This window comes from Podarcis filfolensis (assembly GCF_964270895.1).
Source record: "Podarcis filfolensis genome assembly, chromosome: 12".
Taxonomy (NCBI): Eukaryota; Metazoa; Chordata; class Lepidosauria; order Squamata; family Lacertidae; genus Podarcis; species Podarcis filfolensis.
The window spans coordinates 19,053,795-19,066,246 of record NC_139614.1 but is presented as its reverse complement, the minus strand read 5'-3'; the positions used below and the strand labels follow the sequence as shown (position 1 = coordinate 19,066,246).

Here is a 12,452-nt window from a genome sequence, read left to right as displayed (position 1 = left end):
TGCTAGCACATTGGCTTTCAAATGCCCTCACAAAGCAGTGGTTTGGATCCTTTAGGACTCAAAGGAGCCACACTGAATTGGCTGTTTGGCTTGTGAAACTGTGGGTTGAATTCGGATTCCTGCCCTTGTGTGGACCTGCCCTCTGAATCAACATCTAATTCAGAGCCCGTTGAGACTTTCTAAAAGCCATAAATCCAGCTTAGAGCTGAAGAAAAAGCCAAGAAACAGTGTGGACTACCACAACAGGCTAAGAACAAATTAAAATTAAACAGATTTGCATGTCTAGCAAAATGCACAAGGGCCAAGCTTTGATCATGGCTGGTTTGGACATAATGATAAGCTTTAGGTGAGCTTTGGGCTTGTGTGCTCCCACCGCTTTCTCAAGCACAGCTGTAAGGCACTTTCAGAATTGCCAAAACCAGAAGCAACTAATCCAGTGAGATAGAGCCATAGTAGCTTCTTAACAGTGGCTTTGCTGCAGCTTACTGAGAGGGAGAGCTGGCAATATATTGGTTGTGCGGGCCCTATGGTGGAGCCATTCTGGCACTCCTCCTGGTACCTCCACAAAGTTCTCCTTCCCTCCGCACCACCTTTTCCTTCCGTCCTGGTAACTGGCTAGCATTAATGTTCCACCTCACCAGGTGAGTCACTTCTGACTACAGCCATGATTTGTTGAAACAAACCAATTGCAAACCGTAGTCAAAGAAGTTGGCGTGTTCCAACAAGATATAGTTAAGACGAATCACAATTTAGGGTTCGGCTACAACACTAAACTTTGGTTAAATTAAAAAGGGAGCAGGATATTCCCCTGGCGTGCACAATAGGGAATAGTGCACAAGTCCATGCCTTCCTGAGGTCTGTCTTCGTAATAATGGTTTAATGTTAAGTGCAAACTGGGCCATTGCCTTCAAACAGCGAACCTTGTGCAGCACGATCCTATTTATGCTTTCAAGAAGTAAATCCTACAGTTTCAGTGAGGTTTATGTTCAAGTATGTGGGCATCAGGTTTAGACATAAGAAGCTACAGTTAGTACTGTGTATAAACCATGGATTTGGCCAGGCAGAACCTCAATAATAAACATCAAATGCCTTGTCATTTTTAAATAATGTTCAATAATCCATCTCAAGGGAGATAAAAATTTCATTTGCCATACTTCATATTTCTTTGCAGCTCCAAATACTGATATTCACTTATTGCTGTTGCTTTGCACCTGCTTATCATTACAATGGGCTTCATTGTAAGCATTTATCACCACATACAATTTTGATAGAAACATTATATTACAGGATAAATAGATGAATAATGACAGATAAATTATGGCAATCTGTTCAACTAGGATTATAATAGAAAAGAGATATCAGATCTGAGTATACAGCAGCCAGATTTCTTTTTATTCTTTTTATTTTTTTATTTTAAAGAGCAGTGAGGACTGACAGGTCTTTGGAAAAGTAATACAGTTTGCTATAAACTTTTAATACCACAACATGGTCATATTGATTATTAAACCATAAAAAATAAATAAAGTGCTACAAAGTGAAATATGTTTGTGTGTGCAAGTGATGGAACTCTGGTTCAAGGAAAAGATTTACTCAAGAAGACAAATAGTGTTTTCTACCCTGAGATCATTCAATTTGTGTTAAGAAAAATCATCAGGTTAGAATACAACAAAGCAAGTTCTCTGGAGCGAGTGCTTCATCTTCTAAAAATTACTGTATGCACATTACTGGCTTATTAAAAGAAAACATTTGCCAGTGATTTTATAATATTCTGTGAAACAGAATAAGTGATACTGAATTTTGCAGGTCTAATGGAAATTTGATACCATCTGTTTCCTAGCATTGCTTAAGGTAATTAACATAATTGATCACTGTCCTAAAATATGGCCAGAAGGAATAGGAAAACTAGCTTTTACTAATTAAACCATTTATAGAGAGAAAAAATATGAGATTTTAATCAAGTCCCTTTCTTGTGGTTCTCTAATTCTTTAATTTGTCATTTCTACTTGGTGCTTTGGAAATATCATATTTATAGGAAATATAACATTATCCATATTCATTCATTCAATCAATTTTTATACCGCCCTTCACCTGAAGATCACAGGGCAGTTTACAATATAAGAACACAAAAATATGTAACATAGTAACCAACAAAAAACAATAACCTCTCCACACACAGTTTAAAAGGGCATAGATTGCTTAATTAGCCAAAGGCTATATCTTGTGCTTCTGATGTTGTATAAGAATACCTCATGATTTTGTAGCCTGCATTTCTTTTCCTGCTTACATGACCTCTAGAACCCTGGTAAATCTTCACATTGATCTGCATCATTGCTTACAGCAGTAAACCTGTATCAGAATCTACTATATTTAGCAAGTGCAATACCTAATTAAAAGTTATGTGAGTTCTAAAGTAGAATAAAGCTGCAATCCTATACCCCAAATCAATAGGATCTACTTCTGAGTAGACTCGCCGGCTGGCACTGCAGATCACTTCTTTCAATCGAGCTCTGGCCTATTTGAAACAGATCCATACACACGTACTAAAATATACTTTAGAATAGCCCACAATGAGTTTCCAACACAGCAGTACATCACTGGCTCATGAGTCTTCTAGGAGAGGCTCCAAAATAGTACCACAGCTTTAATGTACCTTTAATGAGTCTGTTCTACATCAGGGTTATAGCATCACCTGAGCTGAACTCAGCAAATGATCCAGATTCTTGGATACGTACAAGGCTGGTGACTTCTTGCAAGCACAGGTACTGGGGAGACTGCATGGGGTAAACAGTTCTGTTGCAGTTCAAAGAATGTTGCGGTACAGCCGCTACTTAGTGGAATGGCAAGTGAACTCTCCCACGTTTCATGGAGGAACACTGGTTCACTAACACACAGAGGAAAACAAGGGGCAGGGAGAACCTGCCCCTCTTTCCCCACCAAATTGCAAAGTAAAGGGGTAAAACACCTGCCTAAAGAACAGACGCCCCAGCGGTGGGTCAGGTCACTCAACTCAAAAGATGCCGTATGGCAATGCCAGAACCAGTAAGCAGGTAGGCCCAGATGCTATTCCCAGGTTCTCTTGAACAGTCAGCGGCTAGCAAAAGCTGAGAGATGCATCTCAAACATGCAACATTTGGGTTCATGTGCAATCGTGCAGGCATTAGCTAGCTGCCTCTAAGTCCTGTCACATTTTCCAAAGCATGTATTTACTGCCAAAGCCGTATTTAAGAGGAATAATACTCCCTACATCTTGCCTGTGCAAACAAACCAGTGTTGCCACATTTTTCAGTAACAGTAGGCTCATAATTTATTTAAAGAAGTTAATTTACTATTTAGTCACTTACACTGCAATCCTATAACACTTACCTGGGGGAAAGTTCCATTTGATTCAATAAGTGTGCTTCAGGGTAGACATGTGGAGGATTGTGTTGTTAAGAAATTAAAGCAAGGCTCGCCAACATGATGCCCATGGGTACCCATGCACCCACACAGATCTTTCCTGGTGCCCACAGGATCCCCTGCCTCCCTGCACCAGTGAATTTCGGCTTGAAAGAAGCATTCCATTGTAGCCAATAGAATGGGTAATGATATGTGCTTGGTTGCTCTCTCTGTGTGTGATACCCATAACAGTTTCTCAAGCTGAAATGTGCATGCTGGCCCAAAAAGGTTAGCGTCCCCTGAATTAAACCACTGCCCTGCTAGCAGTTACCTAGTTATTTATAGTGAACATTAATTATAGTCAACATTGATTATAAAGTGTTACCTTAACCAAATTAAACCACATCCCTGAGTCAACTCTTAAATATTAGTGAAGATTGCTCCTTCCCTTGAGCAAAAGCACAGTGTCATCTTTTAATTTGTAATTCATGTATTAATAATTGCTGTGATATTTGTACAGTGAAATGAAACATGTTGCAACCCAGGATGACATTTCAGTATTCAAATCCATCTAACTAAGAGTAATCTGAATTCACAAGACCTACAATCAAAGAGAAAAGTGACAAGTGCAAGGGGAGTGATAGATAGATGAAAGTACTTTTGACAAAAGCTGTGAAGTGAGTTCCCACTGAGGGATGATTTTTGCTAGTCTCCAGGTATAACATTATGCACACTGATGAGCTGATCAACAGTACCGAACTTCTACCCAGCTGTAATCAAGAGTGATTGATGGTTGGGACAAAAAAAGTTGATTATCATGACAAGACCACTGATGCAGAGAAAATAAGCAGCGCTGGAGAAAGGAGAAATCCTATTCTCAGAATATCCCTAAAGACTTCTTTATAAGGCGTACAAGAAGGCGTTTTATGCTTCTAACAATGTGCTTCAGTACAAATGCAACCTATTTATGCAGCAGTGTCCCCACCAACTACACACTTAAACCTGCAGAAACCTAGCAGAACAAGATTTGTAAGTCATTTCACTCGAAACTCATTTTTTCAAAGCTCTATCTATCAAGAGTGCAGGTCAATACTATGAATACACCTGTATGTTTGTTCTTGCAGAAAAAAAGCATATTTCTGAGAGCTGCAGGGGACTCATTTGAAACTGCCTTTTTGGATTTCATCTGCAGAAGCAGTGAGTCCCTGATGGCAATTTTAGACCTTTAAATGCTTCATTTTCAATTCATATCAAAACAGAAGCTTAATCCAAAGTGACATACCTTTATAAATATTGTTTCAATGTGAATAAAAATGCACTTAGCTCAAGATAAGCATAGCTTAACATTGGTATTTAGTTCAGTTTCCAAATTGCACTTTTTCAGCATGTATTAATATGAGCTCTGAGAAGCTGAAACACTATTCCAAGTAAATATAGTCAGCAGCGAAAATTCAGCACCGTAGATTTTTGCTCCGAAATTGATTCATACAACTTACAGTATGTCCAACGTACACAAGCTAGCTGAACTGTGGGATTGGTCATAAGGAGGCTGCTCTGCACTGCAAGCCATTATGTACAGAATACTCACATCGTGAATCCAGTAATTTCCTTTGTGTCATCACAATTTTGTCCCCTTTGGGGGTACAAAAGGGTGCACTGTGGCATAGACAGGAAAGGCCAGATGAGTCACAGCACATCAATACTCCACAGTTTAGGGTAGTTTTTATGTGACGGCATCTTGTAGTTTGTTCAGCTACATCAATAATTGTTCTCAGTTTAAAACCAGAGAATCTGTTTAGAAAGGACAGCGGTAGCTGCAGACTTCCTATGCTTCAGATGACCTGAAACTTTATCACAGGTAAATATTGCTGGCAAACTCACTGAAGAAATACTAAGATAAATGATGACTAAATGAAGCTGTGTACCTGTGCCAATAATATTTCTATTTTAATAATGAGGAGTATAAACAAACTATTATATATATTTTTTTCTACACTGCCCATCTGGCTGGGAGGTGGTTTCACAGGATGGGTGCCACTATCGAGAAGGCCCTCTGCCCGTTTCCCTGTAAGCTCACTTCTCGCAATGAGGGAACCGCCAGAAGGCCCTTGGCACTGGACATCAGTGTCCGGGCAGAACGATGGGGGTGGAGACACTCCTTCAGGTATATAGGACCGAGGCCGTTTAGGGCTTTAAAGGTCAGCACCAATACTTTGAATTGTGCCTGGAAACGTACTGGGAGCTAATGTAGGTCTTTCAAGATCAGTGTTATGTGGTCTCAGTGGCCGCTCCCAGTCACCAGTTTAGCTGCCGCATTCTGCATTAATTGCAGTTACCGGGTCACCTTCAAAGGTAGCCCCACATAGAACGTGTTGCAGTAGTCCAAGCGGAAGACAACCAGAGCATGTGCCACTCTGGCGAGACAGTCTGCGGGCAGGTAGGGTCTCAGCCTGCATACCAGATGGAGCTGGTAGACAGCTGTCCTGGATACAGAATTGACCTGCGCCTCCATGGACAGCTGTGAGTCCAAAATGACTCCCAGGCTGCACACCTGCTCCTTCAGGGGCACAGTTGCCCCATTCAGGACCAGGGAGTACTTCTGTCTTGTCAGGATTCAACCTCAATCCATTAGCTGCCATCCATCCTCCAACCGCCTCCAGGCATTCACACAGGACCTTCAAGACCTTCACTGGTTCTGATTTAAAGAGAGGTAGAGCTGGGTATCATCTGCATACTGATGAACACCCAGCCCAAACTCCCTGATGATCTCTCCCAGTGGCTTCATATAGATATTACAAAGCATGGGGGAGAATACGGAACCCTGAGGAACCGCACAATTGAGAGCCCATGGGTCTGAACATTCATCCCCCAACACCACTTTCTGGACACGGCCAAGGAGAAAGGAGTGAAACCACTGTATAACAGTGCCCCCAGCTCCTCTAAACGGTGCAGAAGGATGTCATGATCGATGGCATCAAAAGCCGCTGAGAGATCCAGCAGAACTAGGAAACAGCTTTCACCCTTGTCCCTAGCCTGCCAGAGATCAGTGAGACCAAGGCGGTTTCAGTCCCATGATAAGGCCTGAACCCCAGCTGGAAGGGATCAAATGGTCCCCATCCTCCAGGCAAGCCTGGAGTTGTTCAGCAACCACCCGTTCAATCACTTTGTCCAAGAATGGAGGGTTTGAGATTGGGCGATAGTTGGCCGTATTGGCCAGGTCCAGAGATGTTTTTTTAAGAAGCGGTTTAATGACCACCTCTTTTAGCAGGGCTGGGAGGACTCCCTCACAGAGGGAAGCATTCACCACCCTGCAGAGCCCATCGCCCAGCCCTTTCCGACTCACTTTTATGTACCTCTTGCCATCAGCCCACCCCATCCCCAATTTGGCCAAACATTCTCAATTGAGAACTTTCTGCCTGGCTCTAGAGCGGGGGGGGGGGGGAATGAACTGAGCTAAAGTATTCAAATAGTTTTTACAGCACAACATTAGGGCCATCCAGTTTCAGACTGAGTTCAAGTGCTATTACCAGCTTCTAAAATTATGTCTTAGGAAAAATATGGTAATGTTTCAAAATTTGCAGCACATGCCTATAAAAGCAGAAGCCATCGCATATCCAGCTGTGCAAAAATGTATTAGGATGTTCTCAAATTAGTCATGTGTTCTGTATAAATGCAGGGCATTCTCCAATATTTGATTAGGCTTCCTAAGGCAGAATATCAAGATGTTCGGATGTTCTGTACGCTTTCTGTGTTATATTGATACGAACATCAGATATTCACTGAGAATATTCGCATGAACAACTTCCTAGTATTCCCCCCCCCCTTTTCATTACAGTGGTACCTCGGGTTACATATCCCTCTGGATACGTAATCTTCGGGTTGCAAACATGGCAAACCCAGAAGTGTATACTTCTGGGTTTCGCCACGTGTGCGTGCACAGAAGCGATCTGCATGCTGCGCGCGTGCGCAGAAGGGTGCCTCCAGTTATAGACTTTTCAGGATATGGCCGGGTCTCCGGAATGGATCCCGTCCGTAACCAGAGGTACCACTATATTTTTCAGTTGCCAATATATGCCAGACTTTGTAGAAAAGCAAGAAAATAAGGTTGCCATATTCTGAAGAGCAAAAAAGAGGACACATTTGCTGACTTCTAACAATGGATCACTATGGTGACTCTACCCATGAAAAAGAGGACGTGTCCTGGAAAAAGAGGACATATGGCAACCCTAAAATATGCCAATGTATTCCACACATGAGAAAATATCGGGAATGTTACATCCGAGTGGCAAGCCCCCCAAACCATGTCCAGCTCTTCCCCAAGCCTTTTTCCCCTACCACATTTGCCTGTGCAGCTGAAGAGAAGTTTCCCAGGCACTGTGGTTTGTTTTCTTCCAGTCGGCCTAGGCACCTATCTGCTCTTCCTTTCCCTCCATGATCAACAGTCTTCCATATAACTTTATCTATAGCTATATATAATTCAAGCTGTAGAACTGAAATTGCAGAAAGGAGAACCGAAAGAGAAAAGCTGAGCCGATGAGTATCAAGTAATCATATACATTATTGCTCCATAACCATGAGGCAAATGTGAAATAATATCATACAGGTTCCATTGCCAAAAAAGCAGAGCAAAGCAAAAACCCAAACCCATTATCTCATGCATACATATTTTTAAGAAGATATAAATTATCTACTTACATCCGAATTAAATCTCAACTGGCAAATGTTGCACGATATGATTTGCTTTCTTCTGTGAGGAAGAGGAACCCCAAACGTATGATTTATTACAGCTTTTTGAATTGGGTCCATCTGCAACAAAAGGAGGAGAAATAAAAGCTTTTCTATTCTCTTGGAAGTCTGCCAATTCTGCTAACAATGCTTAATGGAATTTACACACTGCCAATGGATCGTATCCAACCAAGCTTTACACAGAGTAGACCCACTGAAATTAACAGACTTACATTAGCCATGTCCATTAATTCAAGTTCATCTATGCTGAGTATGACTCCCACTGGATACAACCCAAAGTCTTATTTTCTTTTTAAACATTAGCAGTACAACCCTTGTAAGTCTTCTTAAAAGTAAGTATCACGGAGTTCAATGGGGCTTTCCTTCCAAATAAGTGTGCACAGGATTGCAGCCCAAGATACCACTTTCTTTCTATCTGTACAGTATAGATGTAGCAATTTTATTTTATTTTAAGCAAAAAAGAAAAAATTGGGTGTAAATGAAACAAAGAGCTCTGAAGGGCACACCGGACACAAATTTGGAAAATCGCATTGCAAGAAATTGATGGATCCTAAAGAAATGTGCTGAACATTCTGACATGTCAGACTGTTCTTTCTTAACTTTAGTTAGCTACTACACAAGATCTGAATGTTTCCTCCCTTGCTTCAGCGTTAAAGAAACTCACTTCAACTTTCACATATATTGTGTTTTTCTGGCACAGAAAGTGGGATCATTTCTCCTTCTTGGCTCTTTTTGGTGTGTCTGCAGTAACTCTCAAGTGGGAAGAATATGGCGAAAGAAGCATGCTATAAGACAAATTAAGATAGAAGACTCAAGGGAAAATAGAAAGGAACAAGTAGTAGAATGGATTATTGTGTCAAGGACTCATTGTGCAGTTACTTTTAGCTCTCGCTTGCTTCACGAGATTTCTGAATCATTAAGATTTTTTGATGTTTAAATATTTATTATTGAGCAATGAGAGACATATTTTGCATTTTATCTGAAGTGCAAAAAAGGATAAATATATCACAGATGCAAAGAAAAATGACAAGTTCTTTATTTTTGCAACATGGCCAACCTATTTCAGCTACAAATGCTTTCCTTGTTTCATGAAGCAATCTCAAAACTTTCTGTTCTCAAAGACCATGGGTAGGCAAACTAAAGCCTGGGGGCCGGATCTGGCCCAATCACCTTCTAAATCTGGCCCGCAGACGGTCCGGGAATCAGTGTGTTTTTCCATGAGTAGAATGTGTCCTTTTATTTAAAATGCATCTCTGGATTATTTGTGGGGCATAGGAATTCATTCTCTCTCTTTTTTTCAAAATATAGTCCAGCCCCCCACAAGGTCTGAGGGACAGTGGACCGGCCCTCTGCTGAAAAATTTTGCTGACCCCTGTAAGACTAATAGGGAGAATCAGTAATAATATAACACGAAAGCAGAAAGGCATGGAAGAAGAAACTATCACCACACATGTCGCTACCCATATTGCAGAACACTGCTCCACAGAGGGAAAACAATAGGGCTATGCTTGCCAAAGCAGTTGAAAATGGCCACAAAAGTGGCAGTTGGAAAAAATGGGAAGACTACAGAGGAAACACAGGAATGAAGTAGATCTGGAGTTATGTCATCTGAATTCTCCAGAACAACTGAATAAGAGGACTGTATATGGAGACCTCCAATTTGCCACCTCCATTTGCTGGTGGTGGATTGGGACAAGCCATTTTGGAGGGAGTGCCAGGCCTAAGGAGCACAGCAACTCTTCACAGCAGAACTTGCCCCTATGAGGCAGTTGTGGAGACTGAAGGTCCCTGCATTCCCACAGCTCCCTAAGTCTCCTCCTTCCCTGGGTCCTTCCCAAGCAACCTGAGACTAAGCTGGTGTGCCTGTCTCTGTTGCTCCCTCTTCATACCTCTTCTGGTCCTGGGGGGGGCGGGCTTATTGCAGCAGGGGGCGGCACCCTGGCTTTTTCACCAGCCTGACTCATCTCTGCCTCTTGGCCTCCCTTGTCTCCTGCTTCTGCTTCCGGACTTCTCTCTGCCACAAACTCTCCTTGCTCGCTAAACCCTGTTACCTCTTCAGCTTTCTACACCACCACCTCCCAGTCTTCTCCGTGTTCTCCATCTGACCACTCATTGTCACCCCCGACACCAATTCCTAGGCTCTGCCTGAGCTTTCTTTCCTTGGGGGTTCACCAACTGGTGCATCCCACCATTCCTCTGCTTTCAGCCAGTCCATGACACCAGAGGGGGTGGGGAGTGAGAGAAAGCCTTGTTGTCTCGATAGTAAGTCTCCCACCCCCACTCCAAATGACAGGAATCGTTTTATACCACCTAGTTTGGGTTCTTTTAACTCCCTTTTTGGGGTTTGCCTGATATGCCCATCCCAAATCAGGTGAACCTCAAAACAGTGGCAAAAGGAATACAGGCCTAGTATCAATTTGAGCCCAGACCTAGTAGCAATAATTGCAAGCACCCATAAATCTGAATTTAATGCCAACACATTGAATCAAATTCTGCATTCATGATATCTTAAAACAGAACCCATGACCATTTTTCAAGCACAGATATGAAACACATGAGTCAGCTAGCTTTTCTATGTATGGAAGGGATTCTAGGAAAAACAAACATCTCTTGAGATCAAGCACTATAAATAGGACACGAGAACATTTATTATTATGGTACTGATTATGACCCGGGACTGACTGCACATCAAAGGCATAATAATCTAGCCCCTGGTTCCAGAAGATGCCATTCTGCATCCCAACAGAAAAATCTACTGGACTTACCTATATCAACTGAAGCACACAAAAATGTCCTATACTATACTCACAAAGTGTATTTCTTTTATTAAGGATCTAGGATTCTACAGGCTACAAAATGTATCTCTAAAATGTGAACCTCATGATTTGTGCTTGTAGTTCTATATGCAAAGAGGTTTGGATGGCAGCCAAAGTGATTAAGAAAAGCCGGTTCAGATGCAGAAATCTGTACTCTGCCAATTGCTGTTTGATACAGCAAGTCAGAATTGCTTTTCCAAATATAACTCCATAAATCCCAGTCCCTAACAAAGTCAGGGCAGACAGGCAAGTGAGGGTGAGTGCACTAGAATTATATTAGGCTCTAGGATTTTCTCCTAGAGTAGTTTTGTGGGGAGGGGGAGGGGAAGGCTGCCAACCCATAAAGTTTTAAATAAATATTAGGTAAGTGCCCAAATGTTTGTTACAGGAAAGGGATGCTGGCAAGTGGACCACACATACTCTCACCCATACACATTTGTGAACTCTGAGAAACTGAGATAAAAAAGGGCAGGGAATATGAATGGTCTGCTTGAATCAGAAGAACAAAGTAAAAGAAATGGACCATCAGGACAGATAAAGCGGAATATATTAGAAATCTGATAAGTGTTTGATTATTTAGAAACATATTCTCAACAATCTGTATATAAAGATAGCGGGCATTATAGTTCCTTGTTCTTTTCTCTAACTTTTCCAAGAACCTGCCTGTGAAACCCCTAAATGTTTATTCAAAGCCCTTGCCTCTGCATTTGAAATCCTGAAATCCCCTTTTTTGGAATAACCTCCTGGTTTTAGTGCAGCATGCAAATAATCCTGCAAGTTCTCTATAACCATTTTTCAGTCTCATCAAATGGTGTTTGGGCTCTAACCATGTGAAAAGCACAAGGGAATATATGAATGCTATGCTATGAATTGCCAATAGTATCTTTATTCTGTAATCCCCTCCATCACCACGTTTGTTCCGTTTAGGTGCTTTTTAAAGGTTGAAAGTCTACATGCACTTACGTGGGGGTAAATTCCATTAAACTTAATGTGGCTTACATCTGAGTAGCAGGGAGCCAACAGGATTTGCCTGAGTAATTGTTGCAGGGTAGGCTGTCGTCTCAACACAGGTAAGACAAACACAGCTGTAGGCTTAAACTGGATCATTTACTTAATATTACTTGCTACAACAGAAGAAAGGAAGAAAAGTGAAAGAGAAACTAAACCCACAAGTTATGGGCCCAAGCATACCCAAAAGTTCCCAGTCATCCTTATGACTTACTTGTAGCTGCCTACAAGGAAACTCCCAAAAATGCCTGCTGACCTAAAGCCAGTGAGACTAAGCCTTATAGCTATGTCTGCCATCCTTGAGGTGAGACAAAGCACCTACTCTGCAACATAGAATAAAGGTGGCATGTATTTTGCTCCACTGGCAAAAGCCACTATACTCCGTGATCTACACTCCACATGGGTCTGCCACTGAAGATAACTTAGAAACATCAACTGGTCACCCCCCCCAAAAAAAGACCCCAAATACTTTGTGGGGTACCTCGTTTCCAATTAAGGATTTTCAAA

General features: G+C 41.8%; 1 protein-coding gene and 1 long non-coding RNA gene across 18 annotated transcripts in view; one reads left to right on the top strand and one right to left on the bottom strand.

Annotated features, from left to right (window-relative positions):
• Positions 1-12,452, bottom strand: part of ZNF385D (zinc finger protein 385D) — a 589,542-nt gene that overhangs the window by 73,069 nt on the left and 504,021 nt on the right. For 13 of the 15 annotated variants that reach the window (XM_083578081.1, XM_083578088.1, XM_083578091.1 and 10 more), the window contains one exon: positions 8,071-8,181. The exons of the other annotated variants lie outside the window; for them this stretch is intronic. In XM_083578081.1, the coding sequence (XP_083434207.1) occupies positions 8,071-8,181 (111 nt within the window). The remainder of the gene's footprint in view (positions 1-8,070; positions 8,182-12,452) is intronic. 15 annotated transcript variants of the gene reach the window in all.
• The window catches only part of LOC310745624, a 127,797-nt gene that overhangs the window by 85,078 nt on the left and 30,267 nt on the right, over positions 1-12,452 (top strand). The gene's annotated exons all lie outside the window — the stretch shown is intronic.